This window comes from Xenopus tropicalis, chromosome 1 (assembly GCF_000004195.4).
Source record: "Xenopus tropicalis strain Nigerian chromosome 1, UCB_Xtro_10.0, whole genome shotgun sequence".
In the NCBI taxonomy this organism is placed as follows: Eukaryota; Metazoa; Chordata; class Amphibia; order Anura; family Pipidae; genus Xenopus; species Xenopus tropicalis.
This window is the reverse complement of record NC_030677.2, coordinates 59,814,745-59,842,290: the sequence shown is the minus strand read 5'-3', so window position 1 is coordinate 59,842,290 and position 27,546 is coordinate 59,814,745. Positions and strand designations below refer to the sequence as shown.

Genomic DNA, 27,546 nt, shown 5'->3' with positions numbered 1-27,546 from the left:
ATATGAGGTAGTGTCGCAGTGCTCTTTATGCTCTAGTTCAACAGGGAAGGTTTTTATTTTTTTTTAGACCTTGAGGATACCAGCCAGCAACTCCATTGGAATTATTCAAAAATGATTCTTAAAATGTTTTGCTCCAAAACATTCCTTTGTGATATATTATTTCCAGCTCAGGGATGCAGTGCAGCCTGCAAATGCCATAGATCATTATTACCATCTTACTGTTCCGACTTTACTTGCGCATAATTTATAATCGATCCCATTTATAATATATTAAGCTATAAGAAGTCACCCTGGAGACCAATAAAGGCTTGAGGCCACAGGTCAAATGTTACCAGATCAGAGAACTTCAAATAAGTGGTCATTACAATATAAAAATTAGGGATGCACCGAATCCACTTTTTTCGGATTCAGCCAAACCCCGAATACTTTGGGAAAGATTCGGCTGAATATTGGATGTGAAGGGTCAAAGAGAAAATTTCAACTTCTGTGTCTATGTGACAAAGTCACATGATTTTAAGGATTCTGATTTGGTTCGGCCAGGAGCATGGATTCGTCTGAATCCGAATCCTGCTGAACAAGGCCAAATCCCGAACTGAATCCTGGATTCAGTACAACCCTAATAAAAATATAAAATTACCTTGGGCCCTGCAACAAGTATGAAATTATCAGACTGGGAACTTTTTATGCGAAGTAAGGGTTTCTATAGGTGGTTGTATATTGACTTGGGAATCAATTTTACTTTGCTTTCACATTTTACTTTGCTTTCCCTGCTCAAGATGAAACTGTAGCCCCTCACAGTCATGCTGCTAAAATACTTCAGGAAAAGCAGTATTTAAGTATATCTTACTGAGAGTTCTAAATCATGATCACCCACCCTTATGTCCCAGTCTCTAGTGTATGTAGACTAATGGTAATCAGAAAGTCAAGTTAGGTCCCTTGTCCAATAATGGTAATGGAATGGCAGATGCCTCCAACAGGTTTTGCGCTGGCGAAAGTGGGCACTAAACAGTTTTTGAGTTGGCAAAAGCTATATTAAATTCTCACAAAGGAAAATTGGTCTGCGCAAAGGTATACATTTTTGCACTGCCAACATTTTTTTCTGTTACAAACTTTAAATACATTTCACCAAAACTCTCTCTAAAATAGCTGAGTGCATGTTAATGCTATTAGGGCTCTTACACACAAGCATTTTGTCATGTGTTTCTTTGCACTGGCTTTGTTATATGTTCCATAGCACAAACATTTGCATAATTTGGAGTAAAAAAAAAAATTCTGTGGCATTTTTACTTGAGAGATTCCTTGTAAGATCCCTGCTATTTGCCAAGACCCTTTTTCCCCTCAGTGATCTGCCTACAAATTTATGTCTGCAATGGGGTGGTATAAACTATAGTTTTTGAGCATTCTATCAAAATTTTATACAAAAAGACACTGCCAACAATTTGTGCGGGGAGAAGCTTACTTATTATGGCTAGGGGAAAATCTAATTTCAATTTTCTTCATAAATAATAGTTACAGATTTTTGTCCATCTCAGCAGGGAAAATATTTATATATGTGTGTGTATGTGTAGGTGGCCCTCAGAACTTCCTGTGGCTAAACGTGAGCAAATGTTGTTAGTGTTCAGAGATAAGATCTTTTTTCCTGTTTAATGCAGGTTCTTCAATTTGTAAAACTTGTATCCTTTCATTTCTGAACAGACAAATGTCAAAAAAGAAATAAAGAGTATAAAGCAAGCAAAACAGTTGCTGCAATATTACATTGTGAAACCATTGCATTCTGCTACAGTCACTTTTATAGGCAGATATTTACAGACCAGTGTTTGCCTGCAGTATTTAAAGGACTAGTACCAGCATGTAAAAATATTTTATTTTACTTTAAGGTTTGTATTTGCTGACTAAACACCTATAAATCTTATGATTAACATCTTATTTTATATGAGAGGTATACAGTATATAATATAGGTATACATAGTAGTAGTAAATAGCCATGTATGACATCAGTCCCATTAATCTTTTTGTGTAAGAAGTAAATGGCATATGAGAACTAAATGGCATATAAGAAGATTTGTCATCCGTGGGTAAAACCACGCTACCTGTAAGAGACCAATCTCCTGAAATTACCTAAACATTGGTATGAGGGTGAACCTAGTCCTGCATTTTCCAGCTTTAAAAATATGAATCATTTCACACAGACAGCGGTGCGTGGGGGTATTGTGCAAATAGCATGTGCCTTGAATTAAGCACAGGGTGCATTAGGCATTGTTCAATTCGATAGGGGCAGTTGGGGTGAGGTACACCCCTACCTCGAGCGTCATTCAGACACTGACCTTCTGATGCTACTCTCTGCATGGAGCACTGAATTTCTAAACTGGTGCTCCATGCAGAGAGCAGGACACCCCTGGGCACAAGTGCTCTGCAGATGAGCACTAAGGGGCAAGTTCTTTTTTCCCCTTAGTGCTCCTGTATGATGCCTATAGTCTTCTAGGATTCTCTAACCATAATTCCTTAAGTGAGGGTTAAAACCTCTCATTTTTGGTTTTAAGGCAGCGCTATGTATGCAGCTTAAGGCATGTGAATCTTGTTTTAAGAAGGCTTTTTTACCTTATGTGTTGCAATGTGACTAAGGGGCATATTTATTATGCTGTGTAAAAAACGGCGAGAAAATTTGCCACACATCGCTAGGCTTCGCCATGTAAAAATGGCGTAAAAACGGGGTAATTGTTGTACGCATTTTTTCTTCCACCAGAAAATTATGGAAAATAAAGGCGTAACATCCGGCATTCAGATGGCGATCTTTTCCATTTATTTTACACAGCTTTTTACTCTGTTTTTTCAGCGAATTAGTTTTACACAGCATAATAAATACGCCCCTAACTGTAATGTTTTTCTACACTATACCATAAGATTTAACCTAACATTTTCAACTCCTTTTAGCTGGTCGCCCTGTGATGGCTTTTCTACTTGGTTGTTTTCAAAGTCTTACTCCTTAGAAGCCATGTTCCAATATCTTGCACTGATATAATCTAGAGAGATGAAATAGGCTGACTGCAAGTTTGGATATATGACTCTGAACTGTATTTCTGCTATTAAACCAGTGGTTCAGGATGCATAATTGACCACATTGACAACAAGGAGTTATTTGCATGTCTCTGCCCATAGTTAGGCAGTGCTATATGTGTAGCATGAGGAATGTGAATACATTTTGTTTTAAGAAAGTTCTCAGTGCTTGTCTTACATTGTGAAGAACTCATCGGCTCTTCTCAACTAACTGTAGTGGTTTTTCTACACTGTAAAAAAAGTAGTCTTTTGTTACCGGATACAAGAAACTTTAGAAGCAGCCTCTAGCAGCAGAAGTAAACAAAAGCAAGCCAGTAAAAAACCAAGACCACCAACATTAGAATAGGAACGTAACTGTCTAATAACTGTTGTTGCTTCACTGTGTGGTGTAACATTATGTGAATAGCTTGAAAAAAAGGACAGATTTTAGTCCCGCCAAACTTATAAAGTAATGTTAAACACACACAATACCCAAATTGCACATATCATCTCCATCTGCTCCAAGGCAGCCAACGCCACACACACAGATGTAGAAAGTGAGCCAACCTGTTTCCTTTTGGGAATCATCTTTGACTATCTAAAAGAAGCCAAACCAACTAATGACCAATCTGAAAATAAGTCAGCTGGCTGTGTGCATAGGCGGAGTGTGACTTTTTTGTTTGGGGAGGCTAAAGATGGGCCATACAGAGACTGACCTACAGCTACTGTGAGACTTAGTGGATTCGCTGCTGGTGTAAAAAATGAACCTCCCACCTACCTCTTGCAGTTCCCACTGTGCAAAAGTACAGATGGGAGTGCTTTTTTCACCCTAAAATGCTTAGGATGTAAAAGTATTTATACATGCACTTCTGTAAGGGGTACCCCATCCATTTGTGTTTTTGATGTTTGTTTTAGTTAGTTTCATAGAGAGAAAGGCAGTGGGTACTGAAATCCCAGGCACATTATATATAGCTAAATGCAGTCTGTATTTACAAAGCTATCACATTATATACAGTGAGATGCAGTGGGTACTGATGGCAGATATTCAGGCCTTCGCACTATAACACTGGCACTGATACGCAACATTGGTTTGTTTCCCAGCTATGCAGTCTCATGAGGGCTCCACTGTAACTCCACTAACTAGAAATGAACAAAACACTGACAAAAGTAAGAGAAAAAGTGCAAAAAACAACAACAAATATATAAAAGCACAATGAGCTTTTTCAAGGGGAAAGAGTTAATTTAGGACTGGAGCAAAAGTGATAAGGATATTATAGATGCCAGGTGACAAAAAACTTTCATTTCAGCTGCTGATTCAGCCTATAAAATATAGTACCTGTAGGATGAAATCTGCAGCAAAAAATCAGAATTGGTGAGGTTCTTAGGTAAAGCTACAGCCTGCAGATCCTTTTTATCAGTCTTCATTTATGCGGTGCCAACATCTGTGCCTTGATTTGACAGACAGTAAAACTGACCAGAGAGCTGAAGCCACAAGAAGAAATATCCAATCAGACCACAGCTAATTACAATAGAACTGGAGCTTGCAGGAAGGAGAAATGCAGGAAGATTCCCCTAATGTTCCAGAGCAATGCAGAAACCAAGTGAGGTTTTTTTGTTTTAAGGTGCCAAGCAGGTTTGGGAAGGCTTAGCCTCCCCTAGCCTTATTGAAAATCCACCTATGGCCGTGTCTTGAAGGAGAACAAAAATCAATGAACCAGGCCTGTCTCCCTCTCCCCTACTAAGCTACACCTCTACGCCATCCTAATACTGCCCCATTATTGTTACCTGTGCAAAAAAAGCAGAATTGTGTAGTGGGGTTAAAGGGAGCAATCACGTGCCACTTAATCTTCTTTAACAAGTGATCACTGACACTGTGATCACAATTAATCAGCTGAAGCTGGTCCAGACTGTAGTGCATGCTCCGTGTATGGAATCGGGCAATTTTCTTTACACAGATAACCAAAATGGGTCAGTACTGGAGAGGTGCAGTAGTGTGGGTGGGGAGGAAGGCCTTTCCAAGACTGCTAACTTGAATCTTTTGTTCCCCTTTAAGGCTAAAGGAAATCCTAATAATTATAATAAACTTGGTCCACCCAGGGACGCTGTCAATGATCAAAACGCCCTGTCCTGCAGAAGCCATTTTGCTTTCTGTTGAATGAGAATCAGTCACTCAGTTACACATTGCTTTGTCAGCCTTGGTGAACACTACTAATTTAATGGCAAATTATCCCATAGGCTATGTTTCCTTTTCATTCAAAAGGAAAAAAGGATTGCTGGCAGCTAAGGGTTTTTTTATTATGGAAGTACATACTGAGCAGAGAGTTTTTAACAACTCTACTGTGCATATCCCTAGGACATACAGCACATACCCCTTGATTGTTCTATTCCTTCTAAACCAATATGCTTTTAATATGGGAAGTTGGGGGAACTATCATAAATATTAAAATATTATATACATAACATGAAACATCTTCTTAACATTAACTGTAGATCAAGGATGCGTAACCTTTAGCTCATACGGTTTAGCTTGGGACAACTTCATTTGGGTCACTTCGAGAAAAAGGTAAAGAAATACTGCTGTAGATAATTTTAAAAATATATCTGTATATGTATGTATATATACACATACATGCATATAAATATTTTCACAGGGGCCATGAGTATTTAAGATTTGCACAAGTCACTATTTGTTATCCATGATAAAAAGTCCTAATGTGGACCAAAACATTGGACACAAGTGATACCTGAAATAAAGACATTGTGTTGTTTTAAGTCTAATATAAGAGAGTGCTGGTCCTTACCAAACATATATTATATGTATATATAAATTGTGTCTCTGCACTCTAAAGCAGCACAATAAGTGGGTACTAGGTCAAAACATGTTAATACCATATATAACTGTATAAACTATATGTAATGTGAGCGACAGAGAGCTAAATGTAACCCATGCAATGGTAAACTTTGCCACCGGGCACCAGGGGCTTGCACAGAAGGCAACAAGGTTTTAGAAGGCATTTGAATAGAAATGACACAAAGGTATGGGATGCTAAGAATGGCATAGCATATGAATTCAACTTGCAGTGAACTGGTTCATGAAAAAAAATCTGGGTCGTTGCCCAAGCAGAAAATGAATCTCTTAATTGTGTATTTTTTGTTAGGGAAGGAGCCAGGGCAGTTAAAAGCTGAAGCACTCAGATCTGTGGCAGTCTGTTTATAACATTCACATGCACAAGAGCTAAACATTCAGATGCTGCCAACCAGATTAGCAGTCAGCTGGAATTGAGAGTCCATAGCAAGCACACTGGGCAGATACATTCCACTGTGTACACTTTAGGAATCGCTAATGCAAAAAAAAGACAGTAAAATGCCTAAAATGAGCCTTGCAAAGTGCACACACAGCACCTCTCTCTAATGCCCCTATGACCATTACAAACAAATCCTTTCCTGGCTACCACTGCTGTGCCAGACTTCCTTGTTCCTGCTCCCAACAATGTGTCACATTCCTGCCATAAAGAATTAACAAACATATGTGCCAGTTTCACATTTCCTTCCAGAAATGATCCTAACAAATTGGAACAAAACAGGGAGCCGCAGAGCAAGTTTCTACATTTGCTAAGTGACCAGCTGGCAGTTGGTATCAGAGAGGGCAATATATGTTCTAATTCTGCAGCAATTGCTTCAGTGCTGAAGTAAAATAAATAGCTGGAGAAAAGAAAGAGAAAGCTGATGGTATAACCCACCTTGTGGCAGCATGTGCTAGCATACCTTCCAGCTTAGCAGCACAGTGTGAAGTGTTCTAACTTGTCTCAATGAGGGAAGAATAAGAAACGGCAAACTCACCTCCACCACTTCAGTGTTTGCATATCTTGTTAAACTTTGCTCTGTTGGATGTGCCACTGAAATCTGCACAAACGTGTTGAGTTTTCGGTCACGGGCAGCAGTGAGGAGATCCTTGCACGCTGCAGAATGTCACAGGGAAACAGAAAAAGACAGAGGGTCAAACACAAATGCTGGTGAAATTCGTCACTGAGCCACACAGCAGCCTGAGCTGGAGCTCTGAATTACATCTCTGGAGACGGAGCTGTTTAGCAGAGGAAGTCCCTTAGAGTTACCTTTACAGACATAGGAAGTCACATGCTGTAGCTGAGAATTAATTTCCACTAACAGCTCCGGCTAGGCTCGCCTGCCCCAGGCACAGCATTGGAGTATGATTCCAAGCTAATCCAAAGCTACACACACACACACACAGCAGCACTCTTAATGCAGAGTAACTACATAAGCTCTGACCTAATTCACTTTAAAGATCTCATCATTCACTGGCACTCAGAAATTCCCTTTGCAGAGGTTATGGCATGTTAAATTAAAGAAATGGCTTTTCTAAATTACCGATTACAAGAGGTATCACAAAGGATTGATGCACAAGGTTTAAAATATGCATTCAGTCAAAGCACATCCCCCCCAGCCCACCATAAAGGAAATGAATACATGCCTAGAAAATAAATAATGGAAAAGTATTTTTTGCTAAAGTGAAATTAGTAACCACTGTTCCTATATGCCAGACAGCTAAGTGTACATGACCTGTTTGTGTTATCACTAAGATCTCATGCATGTCCTTCAGCTACTGTAAAATTAAACTCCCAGCATTCTTGGTTAAACATTAGTCTTTGACAGCTGAGTAAATCTTGTAAAGGTTTTGATTTATCTGCCTGCCCAGCAAACAGTCAAATCAGTACAGAAGTACAGCCACAGGGGGCCAAAAGTATCTGCCAAAATGGCACTGGATTGGATCTCCCAGAAGGGTTACCCCATGCAATGAACAATTCGAGACCAATTAGTTCAAAGGCAAAGTTGCCCAATTTCTTACCAGTGTCTTTATATGGAAAACAAAAAACATTTGCCTTCCTAAACATACATTTACAACTATTGCGTTTACCTGTCTGTCTGATCAAGATGTGGATAATTTAAGACCAGATGTCGGTCAGGGAAGCCCGTCGTTCGTGCCCATACACGGGCAGATAAGCTGCCGAATCGGTCTAAAGGACAGATATCGACAGCTAAAATTGGCCTGTGTATGGGCACGAACAACGGCCTTACCTGATGAAAGGAAAAGGAAAGCTACTCAGGCATTTTTTGCGAATTTTGCAGGGTAGAATTAAGCTTTATTCCTGGCTGTTCTCTCCAAACTCCACTCATTAAAATAACATTTAACATTCTTACAGGAATGGATTGAACAACATTACAGTGTTCTTTACCCTGCACTCCTCTCACCAGCAGCTGTTAAAGGAGAACTATACCGCGGGGAGCTAAAAGCCCCCTTTCATTTGTACCTGGGCAGTACCCCATATCAACCAATCAGTGTTAACATTTCTCCAGCCAGCTCCAGGTATAACAATGAAAGCAGACTTCTGATTGGTTGCCATGGGTTACTGCCCAGTGTTTATAAAAGATCCACTGTGAAGAGGCACAAGTTTAACAACAGGGGGCTGCAGGCTGGACATCGCTAGTGCGATATCATCTATCAATATTTGTTTATCATTTTTACTAGCTTTATTGGAGCTTGGGGGTTCAGGTATAATATGGTGTTTAAATGCCCTAGGGAAAGCACCCTTAAACGGTCCCTAAAAGTCTTCTGTGATAGTTGTGTATTTTAATTGTTTAATCGTATACAGAATAAGATGAAACCATCTGAGTTTATATCTTTAAATGCTAGTAGAAGTCCCATATGCCTCAGTATTTAAGAATACCAAATATGCAGAGGATCCATACTTTTTAAATAAATAACCATATAACAATGAAACATGAACAACACAGCCTTGAAATAGTAGTAGGTCTTCTCAGATTCATTCATATGATAATTTCAATTTATAGTGACATGTTGCACAAAGCATTAAATGTATGCAGATAATCAGTAATTTGGCTTTTAATCAATAAATGCCAGAAAATCTGAATGAAGGAATATGACTGTATAATCCCAATTTGCTAGGGTGAAAAAGCCGTAGTTTTTGTTATTTCTTGAGCTAAAGAGGGCAAACATGGAAATTAAAGCTTCTTCATTAGTGATAAGCGAAATTTTTCTGCAGGCATGGATTCACTGCAAGATTCTGCATCAATTTTTTCACTTAACACCAAATATTTGACAAGGAAAAAAAGAAGCGGTCGGTCAAAAAAAGTTGTAGACACATCAACTAAATCACGGTTGCGTCAAAAACATCATGTTTAGAAAGTCACACGAGTCAAAAAGTCATCTGGTGGCCGCATTGTGCAAGTTTTTTAGCAAAGTGAAAAGGAACAGATTCCCTCATCACTATTCTCCATGTTTAGTCCTTAAGAGGTAGATAATTAGATTACCATTTGCAGATAAGCTGGAGCTCACAGCTGGATATGGGGGTCCCTCATGCTGCAGCCCCGGTAGGCCCCTGCCACCCAGTCCGACACTGGACAGTTCATTAATAAAACAGGAAAAAGCATGGTCAGAACAAGCCCTATCCTATGAACTCATGTTAAAGAAGCTAGGAATACAGCCACTGTAATCTTGTACTGCCTACATATCTCCACTAACTGCACTTCCTACGTGCCAGTTTGGAAGTGAAGAGATTAGGCAAATTGGTGTGCCTAGGGCAGTGATTTATATGAATCTGCCAATGCTTGCATATTTGTCTTGTTGTATTGCGCCACAACCTTGTTAAAATATTCTGCTAGACACAAGCATACATAGCCATTGCCTAATATTGTACACATGGGCTCAAAAAACATAAATGGGGTGTTATATTGTGAAGGCCTGTAGTTTTTCAGAACTTCATTTAAACAGTGCATTTCTGAGAGACAATTGCCTGACCTGCAAGTTCACCCAGGGTCCAAGCATTTTTATTGAGGAAAGTGCACATTAATTAGCTTTTAATGGATTCGTCTTTCTACGCCCCTTTCCCTGAGCAAGTCGCATTGAGTAATTATGTGCAAAGGGTCATCCATTCATGACCCTGCAGCTTCCTTTGGATTTCCAACCTGCAAAATGTACAAATAAACCTTTGCAGAGCAGCTGCATTGGCTTTACTACCTCCTCACATAATAACAGGCAGGATGGATTCCTTTTTTATTCCTGCAGATGTAGCTCTGCTCTGTGGTGCCCGTGACATGCGCAGCATAGAGACCTGCAGTACCCACTTTATCCACTACACCGTACCTAATAACTCTCTATTGAGACACAAAAGATGGGGAAAAGAAGGTAGCAGATGTTAATTAAATATAACTTAACATTTATATCCATTCCCTTGTTAATTGTAACAAACATTAAACAGTAAGTTAAACAACATTTCTTCTAAGAGCACTGATTCAGACACTGATCCAGAAAACACAGTTTGGTTTCTGCCTCATTTTCCCAATTTCTCCCCAGAAATCCCAGGACTACCTAGTTACTCACTCTCCTATCAAACTACCCATTTAAGTTACTCTTGAAGCTTAAGTCAAACCAACCTCCCACTCATGACCAACTGCAATATCAACAAAAACAAGTCTACAACCAAAGAAATATATAGGAATTGTTGTCAACTCTAGTCCTTACACGTGTTTGTATCCACATTTGCCCTGTGCTGCTACATCTGGGCAGCAATCAAGTGATTAGGTAACCATGGACGCCCACATTTTCAGGGGGTGTAGCAAATTATTAAGCAAAAACAACCTGTTTTTCTAATACTGAGACTGTATACAATAACTAGGTGCAGAGTTTGTATTAACCATGATAAACTGCTCTGTCCTGTGAACATTTTTGGCGATGTGCACTTTGTGAACATACTGCTAAATACCACACCCATTTTACCAAAATATACCCCAGATGTGCCAGTATAATTACTATAGAAAATACTAAATAATAACAGAAAATGCATAATATGTGTTTCTCTGTTTTTCTTTGGGTAGGTCTAAATTTATCATTTCGTCCCATGTGTATATTTTTTGTATGAAAATGTGATGACAAAGCTTAATTTGAATGATAACTAGCATATTAACCACAGAAGAGTCAGTATAATCCCTACATAAAAAAGAGAATGGGCATATTAACCCAAGATGTGCCAGTATAATTGCTATGGAAATGGACAATCGGCCTATTAACCCCAGACATGCCAGTATAACGACTGTAGAAATGGCCAATAAGTACTCCATTAACTCCATTATACCACTACTGTTAGATACCAGTATACCACTAATAGGCTGTAAAAAATACATACATAGGAAATTAATACATTGTGTACATTTCTCAACACTTCTTACAGGCTACTTAAGTTTCATGCTCCTGGCCTGTTAGAACTCCTGCAATTTCAACCATAATTACAGTAAATCTGTGTTCTGCCAGCTGGCAGATTTATGGTTTACTAGTTACTGATTAATAATGCCTTCAGGAAGGTTAGCATTTCCCAATGATCCTCTCATATGGCAATCTTTTTAGGTTAATGACAATGCCATGTTGCTTTCACAGTTTCTGTACAGAGCGGATTAACAATTAAAATAAACATGAAGGCCAAAATAATCCATGAAATGAAAAGAAAAGCTTTTCTGAGCATTGGTTAAATGTTTTACAAGCAGCCACTGCAACAGTCTTGAAGCTATATCTTTTATTTTACTTTGTTGTGAGTTGTAACCCATAACAGAAAACAAATTGGCATATTTATAAATATATAAAATATGTTGTGCCAAAAAAGTGACGCATTTGATGTACAATACAGTGCTTATTTATAAAACTCCAATGTAGTCCTTAGGGCTATGTATTGAGAAATTTTGAATTGAGAAAGCCAGACAGATGAAGGAAATGTCTTCAAAACAAAAAATACGGCAAGTCCAGTTGATTTGACTTATTACTTTAGATACACCATGACCTGGATGAATGAGAACCTTCACAAACAGCGAACTGCTGTATTTATAAAGGTGTGTGCTTTAACCCCATACTAACACAGAAAATCTTACACTACCAAAGGTTTGACTTAACCCATTGGCATCAATGGGAAAAACTCAACTGGAAAAAAACATTGTAAAGTGGGGTTGTATATGTATCCAGTGCTATCAAACAATCTAGCTCTTGGCTATACTTTTCTTATATATCATATATATTATGTGCAAAAAAAAAGGTTGCAAATGGCCACAGGCCTCTGCTTTTCAAAATGGACCTACAGACTGCTCTGAATTCAGCATAGCATGTTTTAGGCCACACTAGAGTGATCTGTGCAAGGAGCAGCATACCCCTAGGAGAAAGTGCTCTGTGGATGAGCACTAAGTGACATGCTCTTGTGCTCCTTAGTGCTCTTGTAATTGGGCCCAGGGGCTTTCGTAATAATTCCTAATGTGTTCTACAGAGCTTACGTATTATTTGCAGTGTCATATTTACCCTATTGTACTATTTCAGTTAGCTTCCCCTATGGCTAAACATCAGCTTACTGTATTTATATAATCTATATTCAAGCCCAGGGCCGCCATCAGGGGGGACAATTGTCCCGGGCCCGGATGTTTTTAGCTTTAAAGGGGGCCCGGCCGTGCTAAAGTTTTCTTAGCTCGGGTCCCCTTTAATCAAGTCCGGGCCCTGCTTCCTCCGGCTCCGGTGGCGTCCTCCGCTATGTGCCGCTACTTCTGCGCTTTTATAAGGTTGCGCCCGTGCGTACGGACGTCACACGCACGGGGCGCAACCTTATAAAAGCGCAGAAGTAGCGGGGAGCCGCAGCACATAGAAGAGGACACCGAGGCAGCTGGGTGGAGGGAAGGTGGGAACTGGCAGATGCTTGGGGGCCCTGGGGGAAGCTGGAGAATGCTTTGGGGGGGGGGGCCTGGGGGAAGCTGGAGGATGCTTTGGGTGGGGGCCCTGGGGGAAGCTGGAGAATGCTTTGGGGGGGTCCTGGGGGAAGCTTGGGGGGGGTCCTGGGGGAAGCTGGAGGATGCTTTGGGGGGGCCCCTGGGGGAAGCTGGAGGATGCTTTGGGTGGGAGGCCCTGGGGGAAGCTTGAGAATGCTTTGGGGGGGGTCCTGGGGGAAGCTGGAGGATGCTTTGGGGGGGCCCTGGGGGAAGCTGAAGAATGCTTTTGGGGGGGGCCTGGGGGAAGCTGGAGGATGCTTTGGGGGGGCCCCTGGGGGAAGCTGGAAGATGCTTTGGGGGGGCCCTGGGGGAAGCTGGAGGATGCTTTGGGGGGGCCCTTGGGGAAGCTGGAGGATGTTTTGGGGGGGCCTGGGGGAAGCTGAAGGATGCTTTGGGGGGGCGCCTGGGGGAAGCTGGAGAATGCTTTGGGGGGTCCCTGGGGGAAGCTGGAGGATGCTTTGGGGGGGGCCTGGGGGAAGCTAGAGGATGCTTTGGGGGGCCTGTTTAGGGGGGCCCTGGCTACCAAAGTTTTAGGGGGCCCTGGGCTGGCTAGCAATGATTTAGTGGGTACCTGCCCTGGCACCAATGCAAAACATATCTCCTGGACACCAATGTTTTCGGGGGGCCCTGGCTACCAAAGTTTTATGTCCTTTGTATTGATGGGAGGGGTCACTGGGGGAGGGGCCATTGGGGGTGTGGGAGGAGGGGGGGGCCAGAAAACTTTATTGTCAGGGGCCCCGTGATTTCTGATGGCGGCCCTGTTCAAGCCTCTTATGCAATTAGCCAGTTTTCACCAATGAAAGTTACAGTACAATATATGTAAATAAATAGAAATACCGTTCACTTTTTGGTGTTACTGGTCCTTTAAGTATTCTCTCGGGTCGCTGCATTACAAGCAATAGCTCTGTGTTTATTTTAGATGTGGTAGATTGTCTACATTCTATCTAAGATTTCATTTTTCAAAAGGGATAAAGGCTCATTCATACTCATTTATCACGAGTGGCTCCATGGAGGACAAGAAAAATGTAAGAAGTGACAACTTGCCTGTGGCTAAGTGGAGTCACGGGAAAGTGGCTGCATCTACAAAATCTAGAGTAAAAATGATAGCACTGCAAGCATTAGAATAATCCTGTACCTGCAAAGAAGCTTTGCTATTAGGGTAAAGGGCAGAGAGATTATATGATTGAATTTGCTGTAACAGGGAAGGCATAGACTACAGTGGGTTGAGATCAGCACTTGTTACACCCCCCTGCCCATCCCTTACCTACTTGGCATTCTCAGCAGAGCGGTGCTTTGTAAAGGAGATATAGACATTGCAGCAAATTATCAGTAAGCATCTCCTAACTACCGGCAGAATTTTAAGTATTCTCTGGCAGTTCAAAGCTGAATGTTTATACTGTGTTAAGAAAAACAAGCATTACTTATATCTTTATATAGATCCACTTGCACAAATAACTTTATTTTTCATGATTTGTTCATAGCACTCTGCACATTCTAATTTATTTTGTGCTATCACATGGCAGATTCCTTCTTTATGTAACTCTTTTATATGCCTAGAGTTAAATTCATAATGTTGCAATGCAGTCTCGGGTGACATACTTAAAGTCTGGTCATTTTTGTTTGATAATGTACACTGTTATAATTTTTCATTGTAAGTCTAAAGGTCAGAACTGCCAAATTTCAGAAGGGTCCTGTCACTATATACCTGGAAAAATCTTAGCCACAGTAGTTATAAATCTGTGTCTACTAATACCATTAATATGTAAGGTTAGTTGCCAACCTAGCTACATTTAATTACATTGTGACAGTTTTTTCAACTTAATGTTTTATTGGTTTTAGTGGCAGAGTGAGCTATTATAATTATGCTTTTAACTAATTTTCTCTAAACTTGATTTTATTTTACTCTAATATCACCACCACTCCTTCAGGTTTCACTTATAGTTGACAATGTTACCATTTGTTCCACTACATGTAATGGAATTTCACTTTACAATCTTTCACCACTTCCTGCTATAAAGGTGGCCATACACACTACAATTACGATCTTTCCCATGACCATGTAGGAAAGATCATTCATCCACTCTAATGTTAAGAGCCGAATTGTCAGATATGTAGGTTAAAAAAAGGAATGCTTTACCCCTATCTGATGATTCAGCATTAACATTAAGATGTTTGGACACAACCCAAATTTTCAGTCCTGCCCGATTGACAAAATATCCAAGTTTTTTATCGATACTGTTCGCATTGTTTCCCACTGTACACGCACTTATTATTGTCCGTGTATGGCCACCTTCAATGTTGCGGCTAGGCACATCCACTTATTTTACTGTTCCATATCAGTTATTCTCCTATGCAAATCCCTGGCTCTCAGTGTCTCAGGCTCACCCCTAACCTTTAAAAGCTCCAACAACCTGTTAATCTCTGAAATATTTGAGAGATTTGTGTATCCCCACCCACCAGTCCTGAAGTGAAGATCCCACATTTTTGGGGGGAAACATAGCATAAAAGAAGATTTCTTGTAAGGTAACCACTCAGAGCAACTAACCTACGTGGCAGACCTACTGTTTGGAGTTCAAGCTTTTTAGATAAGCAAGACAATGTAAAATGTATTCTAAAGCATTAGTGCAAAGGCACATAAGAATTACTAGCATTTTGCTTGCCACAGCTTGTGTGCCCTAATCCTTAATGGTAAAGTCACACTGGGCAGATTGTCAGCCTGCAGATAAGTGCTGGCTGACAATCCCCCTATGTTTAAAAACACTTCTTGTTGAGTCTGCACCCAAAAGCATTGAATCTGCCTAGGTGCAGGCACACGTAGCCAATATCTGCCACCAATAAATGCCAAGTCTTGTGTTAGTTGGCGGATATCTACTGCATGTGCCTACACATGGGGGGATTCAATGCATCTGGATTCAGGCACAACTGGAAGAATTTTTAAGCTTACAGGCTGACTATCTGCGCTTATCTGCAGGCTGACTGTCTGCACCATGTGACCATGTCCTAAGAGTAAGGTTAAATTTATTATGTTCCTTTTGTGATAAGAGATGACTTATATAATGTCAAGAACCAATTAGTAATGAGCAAAAATTTTTGGCAGGTATGGATTTGTGGCAAAAGGACGCATTACACCACCACAGTGAAAGAGTCATCCCAAAACAAACGCCCATACACCACAATGTATTCGGCACAGAAAAGGTCCCTGCAAAAAAAAGTCACCACAAAATAACATCTGTAGACTCCAATGTATTTTGCACAGAAAAGTTGCCGTGAAAAAAACGCCTATTGACTTCTGTGTGTTGTGCAAATTTTCAGCGTTTCACAAATTTTTCAGGACAGATTCACTCATTACCAAAACCAAGTATTTTTTGCGTTTAGTTAAGATAAGCAAACTAGTATTTTATTTACAATTTATATAATACAAATAGTTTAAGGTAGAAGTCAAAATTACTTAATATATGCTATATCTGTAAAAATGAAAACCATAGATAACTCTGATGTAGTACAGTATAGAAGTATGAGTAAAATAAGGCTCACAATATAATAATCTTGTGAGCCTTATTTTACTCATACTTCTATACTGTACTGCTTTGGAATTATAACTGACAGCTTACATGAAAAAGTGCAGGAATCTGCAGTCTTTTAGTCCAGTGTTTTCCAACCTTTTTTGGGCAAAGGCACACTTGTTTCATGAAAAAAATCACGAGGCACACCACCATTAGAAAATGTTAAAAAATTTAACTCTGTGCCCAGCAGCAGTGCCCCCCTAGTACACTGGTGCCCAGCAGCAGTGCCCCCTAGTACATTGGTGCCCAGCAGCAGTGCCCCCCTAGTACATTGGTGCCAAGAGCAGTGCCCCCCTAGTACATTGGTGCCCTGCCTACGGCACACCAGGCAACATCTCGTGGCACACTAGTGTGCCGCGGAACAGTGGTTGAAAAACGCTGTTTTAGTCCATGAACAACATGTCACATGGATACTCAAACTTATTTATGACAGGTTTAGTGGAAGGCACATTAATATTAAAATCCAAATGAAAGAAATATTAGCACAGTGACTATCTTGACAATTGCCAATAAATTGGGATCTGTAACTGGAGAGAGGGGAAACCTTTGGAGTAGCAATACAAACTGTATGAAAGTGAAATAGTTAAAGGACAAGGAAAGTTAAAACCTATTAAGCACACTATTAAATAGTACAACTATTGCTGTGTAAAAACGCTATATTTCTGGCTTGCCTAATGAAAGATTTACAGAGATACACATACTAGAACTACATACTTGTTTCAGTGAACAGCGCCGCCATCTTGTCCAGCATGTCTGTATGGGCTATTGCTGAAAAGCACAAGCCAGCCCCCCCTCCGATCCCCACTCCTGCCACAAACCCTCCGCCGCTCCCCGCACCTGCCACAAACCCCCCGGCTCCCCGCACCTGCCACAAACCCTCCGCCGCTCCCCGCTCCTGCCACAAACCCTCCACCGCTCCCCGCACCTGCCACAAACCCCCCGGCTCCCCGCACCTGCCACAAACCCCCCCCCGGCTCCCCGCACCTGCCACAAACCCCCCCGGCTCCCCGCACCTGCCACAAACCCCCCCCCAGGTCCCCTGCTCCCTGCACCTGCCCCCCCCCGCCCCCCCTACCTGCCGGGTCTGCATGTCACAGAGTTCTCCGGTCGCTGCTTTGCCATGGCAACCAGGCGCTCCTGCTGCGTGCACATGCGCCGCCTACAGTCCCAAGTCGCTAGGTAGGAGCGTTGCATTATGGGAATCTTCTCTACCCAGCTCAGTGTTTTTTTTTCCTGTTTGGCTTCTGATCTTCTGAACAGGTGAAGTATGGGGAGACTTAAGGGCACTATTGAGACAACTGAAGGTATGCCTGCAGCCTGAGATTAACTCTTTATTAGCCTTTCATTCTCCTTTAAAGGAAAACTGAAGCTTAATAAAGATGAAGGCTGCACATTATATTTTGGGGTTCTGTACCAGTCCAAGGCAACCACAGCCCTTTAGCAGGGAAGACCTGTGCCTCTGAAGATGCCCCCAGTTGCTCCCCATCCTCTTTGCTCTGTGCTGCTGTTAGTTACCTGAGCTTAGGGACTGACACACATACACATTCCTTGGTATATATAAAATATAAATGTCCCAATGTCCCAACATAAGCAGTCCCAGACTGGAATTCTAAATAGGCCCTGGCATTTCAAGCACACAGAGACCCAAACGGACCCCACCCCAGACATGCCAGTATAATCACTAAATAAAATGCATAAAAGCAATTTTAACACCAGACGTGCCAGTATAATTACTACAGAAAATAGATACAGGTATGGGATCCCTTATCCAAAAACCCCGTATCCAGAAAGTCCCGAATTACGGAAAGGCCATCTCCCATAGGCTTCACTGTAAGCAGATAATTCTAATTTTTAAAAATGATTTTCTTTTTGTCTGTAATAATAAAACAGTACCTTGTACTTGATCCCAACTAAGATATAATTAATCCTTATTGGAGGCCTGCTCAGTTTGCTCCTTTCTCTTCTCTCTCACCCCCACCTCTGCTGTAATCTAAGGTGAGAGCTGTTCTCTGTCTGAACGTGAAGTCAGACCGAGCTAAAATGGCTGCTTCTATCTTAAAAACAGAGAGAGAACTTCTAGGTTTGTTCTTGGTATGGTAAAACATTCTGCAGAATAAATGTAGGGACCCATAGGGTTAAGCTCCCTATCGTGTTATCCCTTATCTTTTCCTTATCTGTGCTGCTATAGGGCAGAGCCCTCTACTCTCAGGTTACAGTTATTAGACTACCCCCTATAGGTTTAGCCCAAGTTGACCACTCCCCTTGGCAGACTATATAGTGTCTTGCACAAGGAAGTGTCTTCCTCTCTGGTTGCTGTTGTCTCAGGCTTCACGTCATTGAGCCTGGAGGCATAAGGCCCCATTAAAAGAAACATCTTTATACTAAGTCAGGGACAGGGCCCCGTGAACGAGGTAAAGCCAGCACAGTAAGATTTATATAATAGCACCCTCTAGAAGTGGAGAGTACAGTTAGTCTATTTAGAAAGGGCAGTTAATAGCCCCAACCAGGAGTTGTAAAAGGGTTTAGCCTACCCCGGCTCTGTTGTCATTCTTTAGGGACCGGTTTTATTAGACGCCAGGTACCAGGTTAGGAGCTCTCCCCTGGACCATAGTCGGCCGGAACACTCCCTTCTGAAAGGTCTTCATCTCAGGTATCAGCTAATCCCCTGTGCATCCTCCAAGTGGGATATTCTGTTCCTAAGTGTCACATCTGCATTCTCCATTGTGACCAATTTCTATACTGCTGTGTCTGTGAGTATAAACCCTGCTGCACTATTAAGTTGTGCCTTGTCCAATAAACTTGTACTATAGTTCATCAGCAAGAACCTTTCTGGCGTCCATTATTCTATCTGCACCACACAAGCTCTATCTAGTTGTAGTTCAACTACACCCTCAGCTCCATTGATACCTCCCATATAGCGGAGGCCCACTCCTGTGTATTAAGGTCGCATGTAACACATGCTCTATACCAATCACTAGCCTGGGTTTTGCCATATATAAGCCAAACAAGTGTTACATAAATATAGCATTCTAGCTTGCAGAATGCCCAGGCAACACCCACCTAGTAAAAGCACTAAAGTGGAAAAGGGATCCAGGCTAATTCTCTCCTCCCTGGAATTTACTGAGGGTATCTAGTCCACTGCAGGGTCATGCATGTGGTGAGGCTTGACCTTCTCCCTGAGTACATTGATTCTACTGGTTATTCTTTGAGTGGATTTAGTTACCTTATTTTACCTTATAACTACTGGCGCCCAATTGATACTGTATTTCTTGTGACAATGCAAGTGAGAGTTACAGTTTAGCTATAATACCCTTCCTCCACCACTTCAGCAAGAGCCCAACTGACAGGAAGGATCCTACAGTATGCTATGCATTCTCTACCGGTAGTTGCTGGCCTTGTGACAAGTAACAAATCAGTACTGTGCCGAAGGCAATAAGTAATAATTCCCTGCCAAAAAAGCATTGCAAACGTTGTTATAATTGAGAAAGGGTGAGGGTTTTAATGAGAGGAGGTGGAGCAGACACATATGCTAGTCCAAGCATGTTTTAGGATTTGGCATTAGAAGCATGATCCTTTCAGGAAAGGCTTCCAGATTTCTGAAAAACCAAGCTAGCCATGCAAAATACATAATACATAAGAGCTTCTCAGTCAGGTGCTAAAATGCTCTCATTTTTTTTTTTTTTTGGAACAAATTAAGAATAAACAGAGTAGAAGAGATCAGGATATCAGCTTTCAAGGAAGCTAGCGGAAACATGAGACTGACGTGTTCTTGAAAGCTTGAAATCTAATCCTTCTCACTGAATAAAGTTATTACTCTAACTTCCCTGGCTTTCAGTTTTATTGGGAGTTAGAATGGCACTGTCTGTAACTTGTGCTGCTTTTAGTGCAATAGAACATCTGTCAGTACAGACTATGGGGGAGTTTAGTAAGAAAAATCACACACGGCCAGCTTTACTTTTGTTCAGCAACCCCAAAGCAGGACAGTATTACGAACAATTGTACAAATAACTGCTTTGTATTGTTTCTTGCAGAGTAAAATAGGGGCATTGCCCTATATAAGAGATGGGCTGCATGATTCCACTCTAATACACCAGTAAATGCACACACATTTGTAATTGTTCAGATCCTTCTGCCTATGATCATTGTGTTTTTATTGTATTCACTAGCTGCTGTTTCTGTTTTGTTTCATTCTTTTATCACAGTCAAACATAAGTGCATTTTAAATCGACAATGCACCTTTGTACTTTTAAATATAGTAATCCACACAGGGTTACATCATGACAATCTGTCCTCTCGAGGGTGCTGGTTTAGTAGAGACTTTTTATTGCAGCAGGGGTGCCCAGACTGTTACCAATGTGGGGCACAGGGGTCTATCATTCAGATCTACAACCTTGCGCATTTCCATGGAAAAAATTTTTAAATGGGTGGTTCACTTTCAGGTTAATTTTTATTATGTTATAGAATGGCCTATTTGTAGCAACTTCTCAACTGGTCTTTATTTTTTATTTTTGAATTATATGCCTTATATAACTTTTTCTCTGCGAGTCTACAATTTTATTGTTATTGTTACTTTGTATTACAGGTATGGGATCCCTTATCCGGAAACCCATTATCCAGAAAGTTCCGAATTACGGGAAGGCCATCTCCCATACACTCCATTACAAGCAAATAATTCTAATTTTTAAAAATAATTTTTCTCTGTAATTATAAAACAGTACCTTGTACTTGATCCCAACTAAGATATAATGAATCCTTATTGGAAACAAAACAATCCTGTTTATTCAATAATGAAATTATTTTTTAGCAGATTTAAATTGTGGAGATCCAAATTACGGAGAGATCCCTTATCTGGAAAACCCCAGCATTCTGGATAACAGGTCCCATACCAGTACTTAACTTTCTATTTAGACCCTCCTCTATTCATATTCCAGTCTCTTTTTCAAACTACTACCTGGTTGCTAGGTTAAATTAGGCCCTAACAACAAGCTAACTTCTGAAATTCCAAAATGGAGAGCTGCTAAAAAATGGCTAAATAATAAAAAAAAAAAAAACACAAATAAAAAATGAAGTCCAAATGCAAATTGTCTCTACATCATACTAAAAGTTAATTTAAAAGTGAGCAACAACTTTAACTGCATTCATTTATTGAAAAGTGAATAATGTATATTTAAATAAACTCCACCTACTTCTAAAGTATTTTTTTAAATAAAAATTGGTCTTCTGACCAACAGCTGATGCACTACTAGTAAGCTAGCAATTTACCTTTTGGGCACCCCTGATTTAAAATTTCCATTGGTTTTTGAAAAAAAACAAAATGTTTGTACCTGCTGATATAAACAAACATAGATATGCAAATAAATTACTGATTGGTAAAAAATAAAATTAAATAAAATAAGGGGAAGTAGACAGTTCTTATTAAAACTGGTACGGTATTATTCACATACATATTTAACAGCGGAACAGAATCATGAAATTATTTTCATCGGGCAGCGCAAGGCTCTTCAGGCAGTAAATACAGGGCTACCAGTTTTCTTATTCTGAATGATGAGGTGTTACCTAAAATCTAACCTAAGTACAGCCAACCTCCTTCCCTATTTATATGCATTAACTTCAAGCAGAGCTGTGCACATTGTTCTTTATTCTAGGTGTGCAAATAATTGTGTCTCAGGGTGCAACATACAAAAATTTGCACCCTTTTCGGTTTGTGAATTAGAATTGCTGCAAACCAGGCTGCCATCAGAAACTTTGGGGCTCTGTACAAGTCATTTATATGGGGCACCCCATGAACAACAAAAATTGGGTCATGCCCCTTGAGCAATATAAACAGCTGATGTTTATCAATAATACGTGCATTAAGTGCAAGAAAATGCAGCATGTTGCATCTAAAAAACATGTACAATGCACTCTGGTAATAAGTCAGTTCATTGGGGGCAGTGGAGTTTGCCCCGCTTGCCCTGGTAAGCTTCTCTGAAGTGTCTTTAGCTTGATATGCAAGTTATCATGGTCGTCCGCAGAAAAATTTTTAGGGGTTAGGGGCAAAGACATCAAATAAAAGCATGTAATTCTAAGGCTAAACCTGTATACAATAACTAGGTGCAAAGTTTGTAGGAACCAATTTACTGGCAAAACCCATAGTCGCTCACAACTTACATAACTGTATAACTAGGGGGGCTGTTTAAGTATAGAGTATAAACCATGAAAATCTGCCGCATGCAGCGTTGGGAACATTTTTTGGCTGTGTGCACTTTGTGACACACCCCTAAAAACCACACCGATTTTACCAAAATATACCCCATGCAATTACTACAGAAAATGGATAATGAGCATATTAACCCCAGATATGCTAGTATAATTACTATAGGAAATAGATAATCAGCATATTAACCACAGACATGCCAGTATAATGATGGTAGAAATGGCCATTGAGCACTCCATTAACTCCAGTCATTTCAGTAAGATGAATGCAGAGATGGTTAGATTGAAAGCATTCCCTCAGCTACACTTACACAAGCAGAATCTCAACACCAAAGTTTTTGTTTCCTGCTGCTAACACACTGCTTCTCTCTCCCACTGCTCTCTCTGCCTGGATCATGTAAAAAATCCAAGATGGCCATGTGTTCCACAGTGGAATGCACGGCCATCTTGGAATCCTCTCGAGAAGCAGGGAGCTCTTACTGAATATGCAAATAGGTCATAGTTAGAAGCCTGTCTAAGACAGTTGCAACCAGTGTTCCCTTTGGAGCTCCATGGTAGAGCAACGGACTATAAAGGATAGCAGTATTTCTGACTGGATTTAGTATCCCTGAATTTTCAGGGGTGGTGTGGGGGGGATAAAGTCTTTAAGCAAAAAAACGGTTCTTTTAAAATTAAGCCTGTATACAATAACTATGTGCCAAGTCTGCAGGAAACTAATTTACTAAATAACGTTGTTCACAACATACATAATTGTATAACAAGGGGGGCTGTTTAAAGGATATGTAAATGTTAAAAATCCAAATCACATATTTAGCTTTAGATCACTATTCTATACACTTTAGACTACCTTAATTTTTATTATAAGACTACCTTATTTTCACCGCGTCCAGCGCTAGCCTTGCTGTTGCCCTGTTGCGTGCGCCATCTTTAAAATCTCTTGAGAAGGAGCGGAAGCCCCCACCCTCCTGGGAAGCCCCCACCCTCCTGGGAACCCGACCTGCACGGGTGTGCGCTGACTGTGTAATATGAGTGCGCACCTTGCAGCAGAGAGGTGTGCGCCAGATCACGCGCAAGATCTCGCGCGCTTTTATTTGAAGATCAGCCTCGCTCCCTCTGCCACCAAGCGACTACCTGCAACCTGTCTTAACCCTACAAGATTCAGTGGACAGAGAAAGTAACAGGAACTATTGGCAATATTGATTGTTAATAATCATACTATTGTCTAATAACTTTTCCTATTAAATGATTATTTATTTTAACAAATCAAGAAAGTTGTCTTTTTTGGGGGGGTTGGGAGGAATTATTAAAAAATAGTGATACACACAAATTTGTAATTAAAAGCACCCAAAGTCAATTGATACTGATGCTGGTCCTGGCGCTGCTGCTCCCTTCTAGAATGAACCAGTGCAGTGACTCGTGAACAAGCTTTGGAAAAAAAAAGCCTGCTCATACACAGGCTGGCTCCTGCTTCCTCCAGGCATGCACAGAAGGGCTCTCCACTTAGACAAGTTGTCGGAGTAGTGAGAGACCTGAACAGGAAGTGGGGGTGGAGCTTCACTCTGAACAGGGAAGGAGAGTAATAGAGCAGAATGTAACTCAGGAACCAGGTCAGAAAGAAGAGAGGGACAAAGGTAGGCAATTCTGGGAGGCTGTTTAGAGTAATTTTAACAATAGAAAAAAAATTCTTTAAGTAGAGAGTAAAAGTAGAGAGTATAAACCATGAAAATCTTTGTGGGTCTTGTTGACCAGAATGAAGATACTTCCATGTCTGCAACATTGTCATTTAAAGGCCACTGCTGTGTAAAGCTCAGCAAACATCCACCATTTATATAATTCAGCCACTGGATGACACGGGTTTATAGAGTATTGGAGGCATAGCCCTGCATAAAAATTTTGTATCAGCCTTGGTGAGCATAGGCTTCTTGGAACAGACCAGTAGTGTGGAGTAGACAACTAGAGGGACATACTACAGTATTAGATTTCCATACAGTCTGACCCGACTTCCACTCTACTTAACTTGGCGACTATCCGAAAACTTCCACTGGCTAATGAAGCATTTATGACGACTATGTGCCCAACACCCACTTTTATCAAACAATTGATTTGAAAGAATAGAAAAAAGCATGTGATGAGATGTGTGCTTGATTATACAAATCACTGAAAGTTATTACTTTTTAATAGTATGTTCATATTCTTTCCATTAGTTTGACAGCACAGTAATCATTTTAATTGTCTCTCTTTCTGATGATGTGAAGCAGATATGATTGCAAAAATATTATATTCTACTTGCGAAAGCAGTCATGCATTTTAATGAGTAATGTGCACTTATAATAAAGGTAAATGTACATTGATAAAGCTTCGACAAGCATGTTTAATTTACAGTACTCCAACGGTTTGTGGTTATGACTAGCCCCAATAGAAACCCTTCCCAGGTTTAGAGGAGAGATATCCCTCAAAGTATTGATTTCTGGGGAAGTACAAGAGTGCATTCATTTAGCAAATTGCATGGCTCATACAGTGAATCGAGACAACCCCTCCATTAAGTCATACATCCCATGTCAAAAAAGAAAAGCCCAGAAGCAGACAGTACAAATGGGCAGGTACTGGTAACAGACTGGATTCACTTACCCAGGTGGAGGGCAAGTGGGACAAAAGAAAATGGGTCACTATTTTATACCAAATAACCTTAACCTTTAAGTCATCATTGTGACATCAGTCATATATAAAATAAAACACCCAAATAAAATAAGGTAGTGGTTGTCCAATCATTCTCTAGTTTGTTGGACAGCCAGTTTCATTATTTCAACATCATTTATGTAAACAATATCTTAAGGGCTGTAAGACAAAAATGTTTAACTCGTAGAAACCTCCCACCAAACTACTACTTTTAGCAACATCTTACACTGGGTTATATGTCATGTACAATCAGGTGCCTTGAGTCTCAAAATTCTTGATAAATCTCAAAAAAAAAAAATTCCACCTACATGAAAGCCTAAAAACACAGGCAAACAAGTTACAGTATGCAATAAGAAATGGAGATTCTTAAATTCAATAGCATTTTAAGGACTCATATACAAGTTCTCTGGTCTGTGCTCCTGCTGCCATATCCAGAGTTGAGTGCACAAGTTATGCATGCTGCAGTCTTTGTAAAATGCTTGGTACATTACTTTGGTCTCATTTTATCCTTTTAATGATTACCCACTTCACTACTTCACTGTAACCCTTAAATTTACCACGGAAACTCTGTGATGGCTCAGTGGTTAGCACTTCCGCCTTGTAGCACTAGACACTATGTGCAAAGTGTTTGAAGGTTATGTGCATGGGTTACTTCAATAGCATGCATAATTGACATCTGATGACAATGACCCTAGTGTATTTCTTAAATATGATTGGGACCTCAGATTGATTAAAATAGTCAACAATTTGTGATGATCTATGTAAATGTGTTGGCACAATATAAACAGACATGGAGGTGCATATAGCCCAGCTGCTTTTGCAGCAGAATACTGCCACATGTGACTCTCCTGCTGTATAAGAATAATAGAAGGGTCTCCAAGCTGAACTATAACTTTTACAAGATATTTACAAGATATTTTGGGTGCCAGTGGTTTCTAAAGAGAAACAGTAGATTTACAAAAGAACAAAATGAAAGGAAGAGGGTTCTTCACATGGCACAGAATTTCACATGAGTATTACTTAAACTACTAGATGTCTGCTCCCAGCATAGCATTGCAGCGCTATCTCAAAGGATTACTTATACTATGCCCTAAAGTTCCTACAGGTTTCACCACACTATGAATTCCTCTATGGAGAACAGAACTGTTATTACTAGCTCTTACTATCTTTGTCACACTCCTAGAAAGTTCTTTAACAGGAACTACCCTGCAGTTAACCAGAAGCCCTCATTCATGGGCTCTCTTCCTCAGACATCCACTAAGGCATATATGTCAAATACACGGCCCGCAGGCCGAATCCGGCCCACCTGGATGTTTTACGTGGCCCTTGGCGAGTGTGTCTAACCATCCAGCCTGATCAATTTCCATTTTCCTCACATAGTAACTAAGACTAAGGGGTATATTTATCATGCTGTGTAACAAGTGGAGTGAAGCATTACCAGTAATGTTGCCCAAGGCATCCAATCAGTAATCAGATTTCAACAGTAGCAAAGCATCTATTGGCTGCTATGAGCAACATCACCGGTAATGTCTTACTCAACTTTTTACACATTGTGATAACTATACCCCTTAGTATCTTACTAAGTATATTAATAAAAAATTTGGACCGCGACTTGTGACCTGTGTTTTAGATTTCGGCCCCCTTATGTGATTGAGTTTGACACCCCTGCACTAAGGTATCCAGTCTACCTCCCTTAGAGTCCTGGATTTTTAACTACTGAGATCTCCTGTTTCAGACCCTCCAGCACATCCATTCTTTAATTTGAGTGAAGTGACACATCCCTCCCACAGGTAACATTTACATGGTAGGGGAAGGCTAACTTCTTTCTATCCCCCCATGAAGTATGATTCAATGAATAATTTAAGGTAGGGGTATATAATTCAATCTATACAATACTACATACATATTTCTAAACACAATTGTTATTATAGCTGTAATAGACTAAAAGGACACATTTAAATCTTTACTTTTGTTTAGAGATATTTATGACCTCGAATTGGATAATATAAAGTCAGTTTATTTTGTAATATAAAATAGAACAATATTACATATGATACACAATTATGCCCCTTAACTCCACCCACTGTAAGACAAGTCCCATGGAGACTTAGCAATTTTGAGTTTAATTCCAAGCTGGGCACCATCTGCAATTTGCATGTTTTCCCAGAGACTCTATAGATTTCTTTCTAGGAACTCCAGGACTCCAAAAACACATAGGCAGGTTAACTGGTTCTTGATGAAACTGACCCTA

At 40.4% G+C, this 27,546-nt stretch overlaps 1 protein-coding gene across 5 annotated transcripts in view; it reads right to left on the bottom strand.

Moving 5' to 3' along the window:
• Positions 1–27,546, bottom strand: part of inpp4b (inositol polyphosphate-4-phosphatase type II B) — a 351,939-nt gene that overhangs the window by 244,308 nt on the left and 80,085 nt on the right. For all 5 annotated transcript variants that reach the window (XM_031895514.1, XM_012955594.3, XM_012955592.3 and 2 more), the window contains exon 4: positions 6,874–6,992. In XM_031895514.1, coding sequence (XP_031751374.1) covers positions 6,874–6,992 — 119 coding nt within the window. The remainder of the gene's footprint in view (positions 1–6,873; positions 6,993–27,546) is intronic.